At 32.9% G+C, this 19507-nt stretch overlaps 1 protein-coding gene across 3 annotated transcripts in view; it reads left to right on the top strand.

The window, feature by feature from the left end:
- toe1 (target of EGR1, exonuclease) overlaps positions 1–19507 on the top strand; it is a 46183-nt gene that overhangs the window by 6107 nt on the left and 20569 nt on the right. For 2 of the 3 annotated variants that reach the window (XR_012050318.1, XR_012050319.1), the window contains exons 2-11: positions 3274–3314; positions 3443–3539; positions 3611–3769; positions 5151–5264; positions 7047–7195; positions 7738–7900; positions 11497–12341; positions 17681–17755; positions 17850–17934; positions 18041–18144. Coding sequence is in view for 1 of the 3 variants with exons in the window: in XM_061936231.2 (XP_061792215.2) it covers positions 3274–3314; positions 3443–3539; positions 3611–3769; positions 5151–5264; positions 7047–7195; positions 7738–7900; positions 11497–12341; positions 17681–17755; positions 17850–17934; positions 18041–18076 (1764 nt within the window). In the remaining 2 variants the exon portion in view is untranslated. Of the gene's footprint in view, positions 1–3273; positions 3315–3442; positions 3540–3610; positions 3770–5150; positions 5265–7046; positions 7196–7737; positions 7901–11496; positions 12342–17680; positions 17756–17849; positions 17935–18040; positions 18146–19507 lie in introns of those variants that run through there. The other variant, XM_061936231.2, reaches the window with a different exon arrangement.

The raw sequence follows: 19507 nt of genomic DNA, 5'->3' as shown, positions 1-19507 counted from the left end.
AACTGTAATTTTTTAATGCTAGACATAGGGAGACCCGAAAATAATACGTTACAGTAGTCGAGACGAGACGTAACGAACGCATGAATAATGATCTCAGCGTCGCTAGTGGATAAAATAGAACGGGTTTTAGCGATATTACGGAGATGAAAGAAGGCCGTTTTAGTAACACTCTTAATGTGTGATTCAAACGAGAGAGTTGGGTCGAAGATAATACCCAGATTCTTTACTGATTCGCCTTGTGTAATTGTTTGGTTGTCAAATGTTAAGGTGGTATTATTAAATAAATGTCGGTGTTTAGCAGGACCGATAATCAGCATTTCCGTTTTCTTGGCGTTGAGTTGCAAGAAGTTAGCGGACATCCATTGTTTAATTTCATTAAGACACGCCTCCAGCTGACTACAATGCGGACCAAGCTCTGACACTGATCAAACAGGGAGCGGACCGCCAAAATCAGACAGTCCGATACCCCATACTCTCTGAGCACTCCCCACAGGACTTCCCGAGGGACACGGTCGAATGCCTTCTCCAAGTCCACAAAACACATGTAGACTGGTTGGGCAAACTCCCATGCACCCTCAAGGACCCTGCCGAGAGTATAGAGCTGGTCCACAGTTCCACGACCAGGACGAAAACCACACTGTTCCTCCTGAATCCGAGGTTCGACTATCCGGCGTAGCCTCCTCTCCAGTACACCTGAATAGACCTTACCGGGAAGGCTGAGGAGTGTGATCCCACGATAGTTGGAACACACCCTCCGGTTCCCCTTCTTAAAGAGAGGAACCACCACCCCGGTCTGCCAATCCAGAGGTACCGCCCCCGATGTCCACGCGATGCTGCAGAGTCTTGTCAACCAAGACAGCCCCACAGCATCCAGAGCCTTAAGGAACTCCGGGCGGATCTCATCCACCCCCGGGGCCTTGCCACCGAGGAGCTTTTTAACTACCTCACCAACCTCAGCCCCAGAAATAGAAGAGCCCACCACAGATTCCCCAGGCACTGCTTCCTCATAGGAAGACGTGTTGGTGGGATTGAGGAGGTCTTCGAAGTATTCCCTCCACCGATCCACAACATCCGCAGTCGAGGTCAGCAGAACACCATCCTCACCATACACGGTGTTGATAGTGCACTGCTTCCCCTTCCTGAGGCGGCGGATGGTGGTCCAGAATCGCTTCGAAGCCGTCCGGAAGTCGTAATATGCTGTGTAAATGTGTTTATTTACATGTCAAAAGTCACTAATACATAATTGTTGCAAATAATAGGAGTATTATGCTGTGTAAATGTGTTTATTTACATGTCAAAAGTCACTAATACATAATTATTGCAAATAATAGGAGTAATATGCTATGTAAATGTGTTTATTTACATATCAAAAGTCACTAATACATAATTATTGCAAAAAATAGAAGTAACATGCTGCGTAAATGTGTTTATTTACATGTCAAAAGTCACAGACAATTGTTGCAAATAATAGGAGTAATGTGCTGTTTAAACATGTTTATTTACATGTCAAAAGTCACTATTGCATAATTGTTGCAAATAATATGAGTAATATTCTGTGTAAATGTGTTTATTTACATGTCAAAAGTCACTAATGCATAAGTGTTGCAAATAATGGGAGTAATATGCTGTGTAAACATGTTTATTTTCACGTCAAAAGTCACTTAATATGTAATTGTTGCAAATAATAGGAGTAATATGCTGCGTAAATGAGTTTATTTACATATCAAAAGTCACTAATACATAATTGTTGCAAAAAATAGAAGTAATATGCTGCGTAAATGTGTTTATTTACATGTCAAAAGTCACTTAATATGTAATTGTTGCAAATAATGTGAGTAATATGCTGCGTAAATGTGTTTATTTACATTTTAAAAGTCACAAATGCATAGTTGTTTCAAATAATAGGAGTAATATGCTGTGTAAATGTGTTTATTTACATGTGAAAAAGCACTAATGCATAATTGTTGCAAATAATTTGAGTAATATGATGTGTACACATGTTTATTTATATGTCAAAAAGCAATAATGCACGATTGTTGCAAATAATAGGAGTAATATGCTGTGTAAATGTGTTTATTTACATGTGAAAAGTCACTAATACATAATTGTTGCAAATAATGGAAGTAATATGCTGTGTAAACATGTTTATTTACATGTCAAAAGTCACTAATGCATAACTGTTGCAAATAATTGGAGTAATATTTTGTGTAAACATGTTTATTTGCATGCAAAAGTCACTAATGCATAATTGTTGCAAATAATCAGAGTAATATGCTGTGTAAATGTGTTTATTTACATGTCAAAAGTCACTTAATATGTAATTGTTGCAAATAATAGGAGTAATATGCTGTGTAAATGTGTTTATTTACATATCAAAAGTCACTAATACATAATTATTGCAAAAAATAGAAGTAATATGCTGTGTAAATGTGTTTATTTACATGTCAAAAGTCACTAAGACATAATTGTTGCAAAAAATAGGAGTAATATGATGTCTAAACATGTTTATTTGCATGCAAAAGTCACTAATGCATAATTGTTGCAAATAATAGGTGTAATATGCTGTCTAAACATGTTTATTTACATGTCAAAAGTCACTAATGCATAACTGTTGCAAATAATAGAAGTAATATGCTGCGTAAATGTGTTTTTTTACATGTCAAAAGTCACTGAGGCATAATTGTTGCAAATAATGGGAGTAATATGCTGTGTAAACATGTTTATTTACATGTCAAAAGTCACTAATGCATAACTGTTGCAAATAATAGAAGTAATATGCTGTGTAAACATGTTTATTTACATGTCAAAAATCACTAATGCATAACTGTTGCAAATAATAGAAGTAATATGCTGTGTAAATGTGTTTATTTACATGTCAAAAGTCACTGAGGCATAATTGTTGCAAATAATGGGAGTAATGTTCTGTGTAAACATGTTTATTTTCACGTCAAAAGTCACTTAATATGTAATTGTTGCAAATAATAGGAGTAATATGCTGTGTAAATGTGTGTATTTATACATCAAAAGTCACTAATACATAATTATTGCAAAAAATAGAAGTAATATGCTGCGTAAATGTGTTTATTTGCATGTCAAAAGTCACTAAGACATAATTGTTGCAAATAATAAGAGTAATATGCTGTGTAAACATGTTTATTTACATGTCAAAAGTCACTAATGCATAATTGTTGCAAATAATGGGAGTAATATGCTCTATAAACATGTTTATTTGCATGTCAAAAGTCACTAATACATGATTGTTGCAAACAACAGGAGCTGAGTGGTCTTGGGAACAGGACGTCATTGCTTGCTGCGTGAGTATACCTGCAAGAGAAATGCATAAGACATGTGTGTTGCTCAGTGTCTTCTACTGTGTGCTGCAGGTGTATAGAAGACAGGTATAAAGTGTGTGTTGCTCAGTGTCTTGATCTGTGTGCTGCAGGTGTATAGAAGACAGGTACAAAGCCATATGTCACGCAGCACGCTCTCGCTCCATCCTCTCCCTGGGAATCGCCTGCTACAAGAAACTCAGCGACCAGGCAGGACTGAAGATGCTTTTTCTCCAGTTTCTTAACACGCGACCATGCTATTTACACATCTCGTTGTCCAGTCCGCAGACACGTACCTGGTGCAGGTGTACAACCTCACCCTGCTTTGTTCAGAGGAGTACATCATAGAGCCCCAGTCAGTGCAGTTCCTGGTGCAGCACGGCTTTGACTTCAACAAACAGTACGCTCAGGGCATACCCTATCACAAGGGGAACGACAAGGTGAGCACATTCATCATCTCCATTAAATAATTAATAATCGATCATAAGTGTAAGTCACTTGGAGCCATTTCAAAGCAGCTTAAGGTCCCAAGAGCAACGATGCAGACAGTTGTTGGTAAGTATAAAGTGCATGGCACAGTTTTGTCACTGCCACGATCAGGAATAAAACGCAATCTGCTGGGTCAAAAGTATACATACAGCAACATACATGATCAATTTTGGTGATGTAGAAAAGTCTGATTGACGACACCTGCTGACATCTCTGAGCCCATTTAAACAGGGCTCATGTGATGCGGTCATTAGACTCGGTTACAAACGCCACAATGGGAAAGTCAAAAGAACTCAACACAGATCTGAAAAAACCAAATCATTGACTTGAACAAGTCAGGAAAGTCACTTGGAGCCATTTCAAAGCAGCTTGAGGTCCCAAGAGCAACGGTGCTGACAATTGTTGGTAAATATAAAGTGCATGGCACAGTTTTGTCACTGCCACGATCAGGAAGAAAACACAAGCTATCAGCTGCTGCTGAGAGATAATTGGTCTGGATGATCAAGAGTCAACCAAAAAGCAGGTCTGCAATGAATTGGAAGCTGCTGGAACCCAGGTGTCAGTGTCCACAGTCAAGCATCGCCATGGACTGAGAGGCTACCATGCAAGAAGGAAGCCCCTTGCTCCAGAAGCCACACCTTAAGTCTCGTCTAAAGTTTGCTGCTGATCACATGGACAAAGATAAGACCTTCTGGAGGAAAGTTCTGTGGTCAGATGAAACAAAAATGGAGCTGTTTGGCCACAATACCCAGCAATATGTTTGGCACCTTAGGGTGCCACAGACTGTGGATGCTTTTAAAAAAGTCTTAAAAACCCTTCTTTTTAAAAAAGCCTTTTTTTAGATGTATGCGTGCTAGTTCTAGTTTTTATTTTTATTTATTTTTATTATCTTTTTATTTTTTTAATACACTGTAGCACTTTGAGGTTGTTTGCTCAATGTAAAGTGCATTTTACAAATAAAATATATTATTATTGTTATTATTATAAACTTGCCAAGGGACATATACATCATATAAAAGCAAATATTATATATTTATAAAGCATATGTAAGCAAATATTAACATTGCTGTATGTATACTTTTGACCCTCACATTTTCAGTAGAGCCATAATAAATTCATAAAAAAAGCAAACTTCATGAATGTTTTTTGTGACCAACAAGTATGTGCTCCAATCACTACATCACAAAAAAATAATAATGATTGTCAAGTCAAGACAGCCATGACATGATGTTCTTTACAAGTGTACATACACTTTTGACCACCACTGTATATATCTACCAAACATGTGTATATTCCTAAGTTGTGCATACCAATATATGTTTACATTGAAAGGGAGGCTCAGACAACCAGGGTGTTCATATCCGGGCTTTATTTACGGAGCTATTGCGTGCAAGGAAGCCCTTGGTGCTCCACAACGGCCTGATTGACATCGCTTTCCTGTACCAGGTATGGTATCCATTCTCATCCTTTGGTTTCATTTGTACCCACATTTTGATGCCACCTTCTTTTTGAAGGGAAGCATTAATTTTCATCTTTATGTTGCGTCCTTTGCAGATTTTTCAGGGTGTATTCACCAGGGATGGGGACCGAATTCAGTACTTTTAAAGGCTCTGACCTAATTCTGTTGGTACTACCAGTTTTCCATTCACATAAAACCAAACAATGCCATATTCATTACCTTTGTTGCATGTAACGTCTTGGCAGGCTCAAACAAGCATTTAAAAATGATTGTCAAAATGGCCAAAAAAGCAAGTATTGTAATTATTTATGTGGAGGGAGGTGTGGCCAGCGCGCCTCCCTCCACAATTTATTTTGGACATGTTTAAAAACAAAAAAGAAGAGAAAAAGACTAACAACAAAAAGAGTCATGACAATTTAAATAATAACAATATGGTGATGTGTTTCAAACATATATACAGTTAAAATTACACGTTTACATGATAAAAATAAAATACATATTATATTATAAAAACATATTTTTTATTTTTTTAATTAAACAATTAAAATAATAATAATGACTATAAAACAATAATAATAAAATAAAAATAAAATAAATAATGAAAAATATAACATGATAAAAATTAAATACATATATTATAAATACATATTTTTTTAATAAAACAATTAAAAATAATAATGACAATAAAATAATGTGGAAATACTGTCAAAGCACTTTGAGTACCTTGAAGGTAGAAAAGCGCTATACAAGTATAACCCATTTAAAACAATATTACTTAAAAAAATACAAATTATAAAAATAATGAAAAATATAACATGATAAAAATAAAATACATATTATATTATAAATACATTTTTTTTTATTAAACAATTAAAATAATAATAATGACAATAAAACAATAATAATTAAAAAATACAAATTATAAAAATAATGAAAAATATAACATGATAAAAATAAAATACATATAAATAAAAAAGTGTATTAAACAATTAAAATAATAATAATGTCAATAAAATAATAATAAATAAAAATAAAAAAAATATGAAAAATATAACATGATAAAAATAAAGTACATATTATATTATAAATATATTTTTTAATTAAACAAATAAAATAATGACAATAAAACAATAATAATAATAAATAAATAAAACATTTAAAATATAACATGATAAAAATAAAATACATATTATATTATAAATACAGTTCAAATTACATGTTTACAGTTCCGGAAAAAACTCAAATGCTCAGCAAGGCTCCAGTTTTCAAAATGTGCTGGCTTGATGCTAATTTACATTGGATTTGCCATAGACGTGCTAGTGATTAGCATTAGCGATTGTACATGGTGATTTCAATACCTTCATATTTGGTCATGAAAGCTACATTTAGGATGCACGTTGTAATCAATACGCAAGTGTGTCATTAGGGGATGGGTCTTGTCTGAACTGAGACGGTACCGATTCCCGGTCCCTGGGAATCGGTACCGGTACTCAACGGTACCAACTTTAGTTACTTTTGTGTGTGTAAATAAATAATTGTTTTTTGTACATATTACATATTGTTATGAAGGTGTCTGTTACTACATTATATATATACTTGCAGTGTGTATATTGTACATATTACATATTGTTATGAAGGTGTCTGTTACTACATTATATATATACTTGCAGTGTGTATATTGTACATATTACATATTGTTATGAATGTGTTCCCAGGTACCAGTCCCTAGTAATCACTGACTTTTTTAACCATTATTTATATTTTTCTAGAACTTTTATGCACATCTTCCAGATCGATTAGCCACCTTCACGGCCGACCTGTCGGAGATGTTCCCGGCAGGTGTCTTCGACACTAAATACGTGACAGAGTTTGACCTCCGCCTCAGCGCCTCCTACCTGGAGTATGCCTACAAGAAATGGTATGTGTCAGAATAATTGTATCTAAGTTTTCACAAAACTTTGTGTTTCAACGAGTTCCCGGCGAGAGGACAAAAGCTGTCTTTGATCTTACCAAGCAAAATGGCTTGTAAAACTCCACTGGGTAGAATGGGGAGCGACATGAGGGTGTCGGTTTCTTTGATGTATTGTAATCCACAGGAAGATTTTGTCTTGACCCCCCTAAAGGCACCTTTTCTTTGAACTGTTTTGTGACCGAGGGCAACGGCTGTTTACGACCCACGTCCCTTTAGAAACAGTTGTTGCTATGTAATCGGGGAAAGTTCAAATAAAAGAGGAGGCGTACAATCTTTCGTCAGAGCTTGGTGGGACACTGTACAATAGCACAGCCCAGACGTTTCTCCTCAATTGAGCTAAATTGAATTCTGTCTCTGTTTAATTCCTTGCTTCTTGTCTTGTTTAATAGATGTCATCAGTGTTTGGACCTGACAGTATGTTTACATTGTTGTTTTTTTAATGACCCACATAGAAAGTGCTCATTTAAATCCCCCCCGTGTCCTTCCAGTAAGCTGGACAACAGCCGCAAGGAGTCCTCCGGTGGGACCGGCCGTCACGTCCACCTCCAGTTCTGTCAGTATGCCGGTGCCATGTCCCGCTATGTGGACCATAGGGCCTGCCCGACTGTTGCTCCTCCTCAGGTGCAGGCTGACATCTGCCACAACTTCTCTGTGAGTTTACACACTTAATATTTCAGCCCAAAATGGAACTATTACCAAAAATAGTTTGGGACTCAGGTTTTGGCAGTCCTACCTACTCCACTTCATGACGTGTGCCATATATGTTGATCCACTCAATAGTAAAATATGACAGTATGTACATCTAAAGGTATCCTATAACAAATATTTACCATTTTATTTTTACTTTGCTTATTTTATATACAGTATTTTCTGGACTAAAGAGCGCACAGGTATATAAGCCGCACCCACTACATTTGAGGGAAAATAACCCTAAATAACCCAATCCATATATTAGCCGCACCAGACTTTAAGGCACAGGTACAGTGGTGGTCAAAAGTTTACATACACTTGTAAAGAACATCATGTCATGGCTGTTATTATTGTCAAATACGTACAATTGTGTCTATGTACCGTATGCTTTTGACTATATCTAATAAGTATCTGCAGTAAGACATGGGCAGTAAATCTATTCTAATTTGTATTAAAAAATGAATTAAATTAGATTTGTTGATACCTGCAGAAACCCTTTATAAAATACATATTATATTATAAATAAATTTATTTTATTTTATTAAACAATTAAAATAATAATAATGACAATAAAACAATAATAATTAAAAATAATAATGACACGTATAACATGATAAACATGATAAAAATAAAATACATATTATATTATAAATACTTTATTTTATTTTATTAAACAATTAAAATAATAATAATGACAATAAAATTAATAATGAAAAAAAATAATGAAAAATATAACATGATAAAAATAAAATACTTATTATATTATAAATACTTTTTTTTAAATAAACAATTAAACTAATAATAATAATGATAATAAAACAATAATATTGAAAAATAATAATGAAAAATATAACATGAAAAACATGATAAAATAAAATGCATATTATATTATAAATACATTTTCTTTATTTTATTTTATTAAAGGGGAACATTATCACAATTTCAGAATGGTTAAAACCATTAAAAATCAGTTCCCAGTGGCTTATTATATTTTTCGAAGTTTTTTTCAAAATTTTACCCATCACGCAATATCCTTAAAAAAAGCTTCAAAGTGCCTGATTTTAACCATTGTTATATACACCCGTCCATTTTCCTGTGACGTCACATAGTGAAGCCAACACAAACAAACATGGCGCATAGAACAGCAAGCTATAGCGACATTAGCTCGGATTCAGACTCGGATTTCAGCGGCTTAAGCGATTCAACAGATTACGCCTGTATTGAAACGGATGGTTGTAGTGTGGAGGCAGGTAGCGAAAACCAAATTGAAGAAGAAACTGAAGCTATTGAGCCATATCGGTTTGAACCGTATGCAAGCGAAACCGACGAAAACGACACGACAGCCAGCGACACGGGAGAAAGCGAGGACGAATTCGGCGATCGCCTTCTAACCAACGATTGATATGTGTTTGTTTGGCATTAAAGGAAACTAACAACTATGAACTAGGTTTACAGCATATGAAATACATTTGGCAACAACATGCACTTTGAGAGTGCAGACAGCCCAATTTTCATCAATTAATATATTCTGTAGACATACCCTCATCCGCGCTCTTTTCCTGAAAGCTGATCTGTCCAGTTTTGGAGTTGATGTCAGCAGGCCAGGGAAGCTAGGGTCGATATTCTTCTCTTGATCATCTTCGGTGGCATAAGGGACGGTGTGAGCCAAGACATCCAGGGGGTTTAGCTCGCCATTGCTTGCCGTGCTACCGAGGGCCTTTGTCCCTGAATTGCTCACACACTCCGGCAGATTCAATGGGGGTCTGGTGGCAGATTTCTTTGACTTTATGGTTGGAAATGCATCTGCTTTGAGTGTCGCAGGATATCCACACATTCTTGCCATCTCTGTCGTAGCATAGCTTTCGTCGGTAAAGTGTGCGGAACAAACGTCCAATTTCTTGCCACTTTCGCATATTTGGGCCACTGGTGCAACTTGAATCCGTCCCTGTTCGTGTTGTTACACCCTCCGACAACACACCGACGAGGCATGATGTCTCCAAGGTATGGAAAACAGTCGAAAAAACGGAAAATAACAGAGCTGATTTGACTCGGTGTTTGAGAAAATGGCGGATTGCTTCCCGATGTGACGCCACGTTGTGACGTCATTGCTCCGATAGCGAATAATAGAAAGGCGTTTAATTCGCCAAAATTCACCCATTTAGAGTTCGGAAATCGGTTAAAAAAATATATGGTCTTTTTTCTGCAACATCAAGGTATATATTGACGCTTACATAGGTCTGGTGATAATGTTCCCCTTTAAACAATTAAAATAAAAGTAATGACAATAAAACAATAATAATGAAAAATAATACACATTAAACAAAAAAAGAAAAATATAACATGATAAAAATAAAATACACATTAAATTATAAATATTTTTTTAATTAAACAATTAAAATAATACTAATGACAATAAAACAATAATAATGAAAAATAATCATGAAAAATAATGACAAATATAACATGAAAAACATGATAAAAATAAAATGTATATTATATTATAAATAAATAAATACATTTTTTTATTAAACAATTAAAATAATAATAATGACATTAAAACAATAATAATGAAAAATGTAACCTGATAAACATGTTAAAAATAAAATACATATTATATTATAAATAAGTTTTTTTATATTTTTTATTTTATTAAACAATTAAAATAATAATAATGACAATAAAACAATAATAATGAAAAATAATGAAAAATATAACATGATTAACATGATAAAAATAAACTACATATTATATAATAAATACATTTATTTTATTTTATTTTATTTTATTAAACAATTAAAATAATAATAATAACAATAAAACAATAATAATAAAAAACAAAAAATGATGACAAATATAACATGATAAAAATAAAATACATATTGTATACATATAAATTAGTTTTGCTTACAATTTCGTTGAACAATGACAATTAAAATATATTCTACTCTATTATAAATACTTTTTTTTTAATTTAAACAATTAAAATAATAATTACAATAAAACAACAATAAGTAAAAATAATAAAAATTAAAAAAATTATGAAAAATATATCGCGATAAAATAAAATGCATATTGTATTATACATTTAAAAAATTATTGTATTTATTTTATTAAACAATTAAAATAATAACAATAAAAAATAATAAAAAATGTAAAAAATAATGAAAAATATAACATAATAAAAATTAAATACATATTATATTATAAATGCATTTTTTATTTTATTAAACAATTAAAATAATAATGGCAATAAAACAATAATACTAAAACATTAAAAAATAATGACAAATATAACATGATAAAAATAAAATACATATTATATTATAAATAAATGTTTTTATTTTTATTTTTTAATTGAACAAATAAAATAATAATGACAATAAAACAATAATAATTAAAAATAATAAGAATTAAAAAAATTATGACAAATTTTGAAAAATATAACATGATAAAAATTAAAAATAAAATAATAATAATAGTAAGTTAAACCTGGTCAATTGCATTGCAGCAATAGTCTTGTCCTCACCCTTTATCCCATGTTTTGGTTTGTCCGGCAGGCGTTCGGTTGGTGTCCAAAAGGCACCAAGTGTCCTTTGTCCCACGACACAGACCTCATCATTCTCCAAGACGATAATTCCAGGACGGAGAAGAGGAAAAAGAGGAAGCGGCATCGCAAGAAGAAGAAAGGAGGAGAAGAGGAAGAAGACCCTGCAGCGCTGGAAGGTGCTCCTCCAGACAAAAAGCCTCACATGGACTTGGACCTTGGGAAGATGATTGACAACCATAAGGAGGAGACCCCAGGCACAAACACACCACTGCATGATGGAGAAGACATGAAAACTCTGCATGATGGAGAAGATATGAAAAGTCTGCATGATGGAGAAGACATGAAAACTCTGCATGATGGAGAAGAAGACATGAAAACGCTGCATGATGGAGAAGAAGACATGAAAACTCTGCATGATGGAGAAGAAGACATGAAAACTCTGCATGATGGAGAAAAAGACATGAAAACTCTGCATGATGGAGAAGAAGACATGAAAACTCTGCATGATGGAGAAGAAGACATGAATGGAGACGCCATGAAAGGAGACCTCAAAGTGTGCGAGGACACCACGGAATCCCCAAGAAAGACCGGAAGATGCGACAAGAAGGTGGAGTCAGGTTCCCACCGAGCAGGGTTCGATGCCTTCATGACTGGCTACATCTTCGCCTACTCCTGCACCACCGTGCAGCAGGCGGACGCCGACGCCAGCGGCGAGGAGCGGGCGTGGCTCCCCGACTCCCTCAACAAGATCTACCTCAGCGGCAAGGCGGCCCCTCTGAACATAGTCAAGAGCACCTTCTCCAAGTCCTCCAAGGCCCACGTGCAGAAGATGGCGCTGGTGTGGGCCGGCAAGCGGTAAGAGCAGGGGTGTCCAAACTTTTTCCCCCACGAGGGCTGCACACAAACGAAGACCTTAGGGCTTCCCTCAGTAGGGCTTCCCTCAGTTTGGGTGAACCTTTAAGGTCCCGGGGACCCAAAAAGGGTCTCTGTCATTAAAGTGTTAAAAAGGTGTTTTTTTTATTTGTATTTTTACTTTCAACGCTTAAATAGTTATAGATCAACTTCAAAGCCATCAAGTGCCATATTTTATACCCTTTTTTCCACGAAGAAAATAATTTTTTTATAGGAAAAACAAAAAATAAAATATTTCCACCCCAAAAATGTTCCGAGTGTAGTATTTAATGTAAAGTAATTGGAGCCTTAAATAGGTCAATAATTAATTAAAATAACGTTTTTGATTAATTATTTTTTGAGCAAAAAAAAATAATCTTGAGGATCCAAACTCATAAAAGTGTTAAAAAGAGTCATAATTTGTATTTTTATTTTATTTACTTTCAAGGCTTTAATAGCTATAGATCAACTTCAAATCCATCCAATGCCATAAGTTTTATTTGTTTATGTTTTATGCCCTTTTTTCCGTGAAGAAAATATCTTTTTTAATAGGACAAACAAAAAGTAAAAAATATTTTCCCCCCAAAAAATGTTCAGAGTGGAATATTTCATGTGACGTAATTGGAGCCTTAAATAGGGCAATAATTTAAAAAAATGTTTTTCATTAATAATTTTTTGAGCAAAAATTTTTTTTTGAGGATCCAAACTTATAAAAGTGTTAAAAAGAGTCATATTATTTTATTTTATTTTTTACTTTAAAGGCTTTAATAGCTATAGATAAACTTCAAATCCATCCAATTCCATAAGTTTTATTTTTGTATGTTTTTTGCTCTTTTTTTTCCGTGAAGAAATCATTTTTTTTAATAGGAAAAACAAAAAATATAAAATATTTTCCACCCCAAAAATGTTCAGAGTGTAGTATTTAATGTGAAGTAATTGGAGCCTTAAATAGGTCAATAATTAATTTAAAAAATGTTTTTCATTAATTATTTTTTGAGCAAAAAAAAAAATCTCGAGGACCCAAACACATAAAAGTGTTAAAAAGAGTCACATTATTATTATTATTATTTATTTATTTTACTTTCAAGGCTTTAATAGCTATAGATCAACTTCAAATCCATCCAATGCCATAAGTTTTATTTGTTTATGTTTTATGTCCTTTTTTTAATAGGAAAAACAAAAAATAAAAAATATTTTCCACCCCAAAAAAATTTCAGAGTGTAATATTTAATGTGAAGTAATTGGAGCCTTAAATGGGTCAATAATTAATTTAAAAAATGTTTTTCATTAATTATTTTTTGAGCAAAAAAAAAAAAAATCTCGAGGATCCAAACTCATAAAAGTGTTAAAAAGAGTCATATTTTTATTTTTACTTTCAAGGCTTTAATAGCTATAGATCAACTTCAAATCCATCCAATGCCATAAGTTTTATTTTTCAAATGTTTTTTGCCCTTTTTTCTGCAAAGAAAATCATTTTTTTTAATAGGAAAAACAAAAAATATGAAATATTTTCCCCCATTAAAGATTTTCAAAGTGAATATTTTATGTAAAGTAATTGGAGCCTTAAATAGGTCAATAATTAATTTAAAAAACGTTTTTGATTAATTATTTGTTGAGCAAAACAAACAAAAAATCATATATTAATATGTACTGTATTAGTTTTATTTTCAATGCTTGAATCCCTAGATCAACTTCAAATATATCAGTCAATTATAAGCTTTTATTATTTTTATGACAGTTGTAACCCTCTGGATGATCCAGGATATTTTTGGGTCTTTTTTTTTTTTTTTTTAATACTTTTGAAGATAATGACATGCAACATAATTTTCATTTTAAAAATGGTCACAGGAGTTGTAAAGCAATTAATTTCAATATTCGCATAGTCCGTTCTTTGCCATGTTGTTTTTAGTACGAGCAATACAGTAAGCGTACACTATAGGCCCTAGGACCCTTTTGTCTCCTATTGACTCCCTTTATAACGGCCATTTTTCAACTTACAGTAAACCTGTTATTTTATCATACTTTTTCCATGAAAACCAAATGAATCCAAGTATTTCCCTTTGAAATATGTCCAAATCCTTTTAGAGGTGTAATTTGAACCCTCAACCACTAGATTCCGCCAGAGTACTATATTGTCATATTAGACACATGATCTGCCGACAAGTTAAATGTAATAAAAAACTCTCCTTACATTACATTGGTTTGCTCTTTTAGTCCACAGTTTAATGATTTTTTTTGTAATACTTTAAAAATATGTCGCGGACTAGTACAAAATTAGTTGCAGGGCACAAATGTCCCTTGGGCCGCACTTTGGACACCCATAAATAGAGGATATGTACAGTCCAGGTCAAAAGTTTACGTACACTTGTAAAGAACATAATGTCATGGCTGTCTTGACTTTACAATCATTTCTACAACTCTTATTTTTTGTGATTGGAGCACATACTTGTTGGTCACAAAAAAAAAACATTCATGAAGTTTGCTTTTTTTATGAATTTATTATGGGTCTACTGAAAATGTGAGCAAATCTGCTGGGTCAAAAGTATACTGTAAACATGATCATTTAAGGGAAAAATGTAATACAAAATATCAATACAAAGTGTCAAGACAGAATAAACTGCTGCTGCAGCAACAGAGATACAGTCTATAAGATATATAGATATCTAACATATTCATACATTGTTTATGTAGCATGTATATATAACCTCATCATATTGTTTCTTCAATTTAAAAATAGCTGAGCGTTTTTTTCCCCCCTTCTCTGGGATTATATTCCCAGTTTTGATCTGGTCATTTATAGCATATAAGAATATTCTATCACTGTTAAGCAAACTATGGATAATAAAACATATGTCCTTTATCATAGCTACACGTATGAAAAAAAAGCGGGTGAAAATCAGTGGTATTCAGTGAGGTAAGATGAATTAATTGCGCTGACAGTTCATTGCTCCTGCCAAATGAATTTCACTGAGTGGAGCGGATCACCACTCCAAGATGGCGGCCCCGCGTCTCGTCAGCGCCATTAGGCAGTAGCGCTCCATGCCGCGTACCCTTAGAGCAGGGGTCATCAACCTTTTTGAAACCAAGAGCTACTTGCCAGAAATAGCCAATTACCTCCCATTCGTCGGGAAAATGATATGTTTTCTTTCCTTTTTCTGACATTTTTTGGGGTAACTCTTCTCCTCATATTCGCTGCGTCCGCTAACGTTAGCTTGTCTGTAAGAGCGCAACAAACGCTACGTTTTGGTCATGCGCACAATACTGACCTTTGAACTATACTAGGTCAGAGTTCATTTATATTAAACACAAAAAACACTTTACATTTTAAGTGTTTATATATATATATATATATATATATATATATATATATATATATATATATATGTAACCTATTTTTATGGGCTTTCCTCTTGGTGATGTTAAGTTCCTGTTATACGCTGTCATACAGTATATGCCTTGAGCTCTTATTTTGAAGGCGCTAAGAGCTGAAGTGAGGTCACGTTGTTGGAGTGGAGCGAAGGTTTTGAAAAGAAGGTAAATAAAGGGTCCTCGTGTAAACTGGAGATTCCGTGTTTATTATTTTGTAGTTTCATACCGTATAGGCGACATATATAAACCCTCGGTTACATTGGTGGCAGCGGTGGGATCAAGGTCCCGCAAAAGAAAGACTCTAATTACGGTAAAGTTAGGAGAGTCGGTTAGCTTCATCTCAGTTAGCCGCAGCTAGCAACGGCGGAGCGTCGTCTTGTCAGAAAGCATGAAGACTTATTTCATCTTACTGCTGCTATGTGGAATAAAGGCGAGGACCCGCTGGACTATAGCTACAGGGAACAACGTGACCTCACTTCCGCTCTTAGCGCCTTCAAAATAAGAGCTCAAGGCATATACTGTATGACAGCGTATAACAGGAACTTAACATCACCAAGAGGAAAGCCCATAAAAATAGGTTACATATATATATATATATATATATATATATATACATATATATATATATATATATATATATATATATACATATATATATATATATATATATATATATATATATATATATATATATATATATATATATATATAAATGAGTATTTCTGTCTGTCATTCCGTCATACATTTTTTTTCCTTTTACGGAAGGTTTTTTGTAGAGAATAAATGATGAAAAAAACACTTAATTGAACGGTATAAAAGAGGAGAAAACACGAAAAAAATTCTAATTAAATTTTGAAACATAGTTTATCTTCAATTTCGACTCTTTAAAATTCAAAGTTCAACCGAAAAATTCTAATCTTTTTGAAAAAATTAAAAAAAGAATTTATGGAACATCATTAGTAATTTTTGCCGATTAAGATTAATTTTAGAATTTTGATGACATGTTTTAAATAGGTTAAAATCCAATCTGCACTTTGTTAGAATATATAACAAATTGGACCAAGCTATATTTCTAACAAAGACAAATCATTATTTCTTCTAGATTTTCCAGAACAAAAATTTTAAAAGAAATTCAAAAGACTTTGAATTAAGATTTAAATTTGATTCTACAGATTTTCTAGATTTGCCAGAATAATTTTTTTGAATTTTAATCATAATAAGTTTGAAGAAATATTTCACAAATATTCTTTGTCGAAAAAACAGAAGCTAAAATGAAGAATTAAATTAAAATGTATTTATTATTCTTTACAATAAAAAAAATAATTGACTTGAACCTTGATTTAAATTGTCAGGAAAGAAGAGGAAGGAATTTAAAAGGTAAAAAGGTTTATGTGTTTAAAAATCCTAAAATAATTTTTAAGGTTGTATTTTTTCTCTAAAATTGTCTTTCTGAAAGTTATAGGAAGCAAAGTAAAAAAATAAATGAATGTATTTAAACAAGTTAAGACCAAGTCTTTAAAATATTTTCTTGGATTTTCAAATTCTATTTAAGTTTTGTCTCTCTTAGAATAAAAAATGTCGAAGAAAGCGAGACCAGCTTGCTAGTAAATAAATAAAATTAAAAAGATAGAGGCAGCTCACTGGTAAGTGCTGCTATTTGAGCTATTTTTAGAACAGGCCAGCGGGCGACTCATCTGGTCCTTACGGGCGACCTGGTGACCCCTGCCTTAGAACATGTCTATGGTTCTAGCTATTACGCTGTTCTAGTTTTTATTGTATTTTTACTATTTGTTTTACGTGTTGGGGGCAGCTATTTGTGTTTTTAGCGTTGTTGTTTTGCCTTTTATTTTTTTATTATTATTTTTTAAATGCATTGTAGCACTTTGAGGTTGTTATTATTATTATTATGATTATTGACTCCCCCTATCCTGCAGGGGGCAGCATTGTAGAGTCAACATATGGCGGGAGAGAGAGAGAGAGAGAGAGAGAGAGAGAGATGGTCACTTCCGGTAAGAGAGCGTCGAACGGTCCTCCACTTTTTTAATTTCAGTCTTCTGACACACCGCGCTGTAGTAATATATTATTTTATTTATGGCTTAATAGACCACACCACGTCGTCTTCAGCGTGTTAAAATGGCGGGCGACGACATTGACTACAATATCGTGTTTCCGGATGCGGAAACGTCAGGTGAGCGCCACGCCGCTAGCATGCACATGCTAATAATAGCTGTCACTTTGTTGACATTAATTAATGTGTGAGAAATAAACTCATGTTATACTTTTCTTCTGGTCAGAGGCACACTGGCGGGGAAGGAAGGAGCCAGTGGTGATATTGTTGGGCTGGGCAGGCTGCAGAGACAAACACCTCAGCAAGTACAGCAACATCTACAATAAACAGGTTCAATGTCATTCATTTAATAATATCATAGTGCTGTCTAATTATTTAAATCAGGTTAAATCGATCAATAATAAATTTAAAAAATGTTTTTCATAAATTATTTTTTGAGCAAAAAAAAAATCTCGAGGATCCAAACTCATAAAAGTGTTAAAAAGAGTCAGATTAATATTTTTTTTTATTTTTTTACTTTCAAGGCTTTAATAGCTATAGATCAACTTCAAATCCATCCAATGCCATACGTTTTATTTGTTTATGTTTTATGCCCTTTTTTCCATGAAGAAAATCCTTTTTTTAATAGGAAAAACAAAAAGTATAAAATATTCCCCCCCCAAAAAATGTTCAGAGTGTAGTATTTAATGTGAAGTAATTGGAGCCTTAAATAGGTCAATAATTAATTTAAAAAATGTTTTTCATTTATTATTTTTTGAGCAAATTTTTTTTTAGAGGATCCAAACTCATAAATGTGTTAAAAAGAGTCATATTATTATTTTTTACTTTTGAGGCTTTAATTTATCATTTATTATCATTTATTAATAGCTATAGATCAACTTCAAATCCATCCAATGCCATACGTTTTATTTGTTTATGTTTTATGCCCTTTTTTCCATGAAGAAAATCCTTTTTTTAATAGGAAAAACAAAAAGTATAAAATATTCCCCCCCCCAAAAATGTTCAGAGTGTAGTATTTAATGTGAAGTAATTGGAGCCTTAAATAGGTCAATAATTAATTTTAAAAATGTTTTTCATTTATTATTTTTTGAGCAAATTTTTTTTTCGAGGATCCAAACTCATAAAAGTGTTAAAAAGAGTCATATTATTATTATTATTATTTTTTTTTTACTTACAAGGCTTTAAATGCTATAGATCAACTTCAAATCCATCCAATGCCATAAGTTTTATTTTTTTTATGTTTTATGTCATTTTTTTAATAGGAAAAACAAAAAATATGAAATATTCCCCCCCCAAAAAATGTTCAGAGTATAGTATTTAATGTGATGTAATTGGAGCCTTAAATAGGTCAATAATTAATAAAAAAAAGTTTTTCATTTATTTTTTGAGCAAATTTTTTTTTCGAGGATCCAAACTCATAAAAGTGTTAAAAAGAGTCATATTATTATTATTATTATTTTTTTACTTACAAGTCTTTAATAGCTATAGATCAACTTCAAATCCATCCAATGCCATAAGTGTTTTTTTTATGTTTTATGTCATTTTTTTAATAGGAAAAACAAAAAATATGAAATATTTCTCCCACCCAAAAATTTTCAGAGTGTACTATTTAACGTGAAGTAATTGGAGCCTTAAATAGGTCAATAATTAATTAAAAAAATGTTTTTCATTTATTATTTTTTGAGCAAATTTT

Source organism: Nerophis lumbriciformis, linkage group LG03 (genome assembly GCF_033978685.3).
Source record: "Nerophis lumbriciformis linkage group LG03, RoL_Nlum_v2.1, whole genome shotgun sequence".
Taxonomy (NCBI): Eukaryota; Metazoa; Chordata; class Actinopteri; order Syngnathiformes; family Syngnathidae; genus Nerophis; species Nerophis lumbriciformis.
The sequence above is the reverse complement of the archived record's forward strand: the minus strand, read 5'-3'. Positions and strand labels throughout refer to the sequence as shown.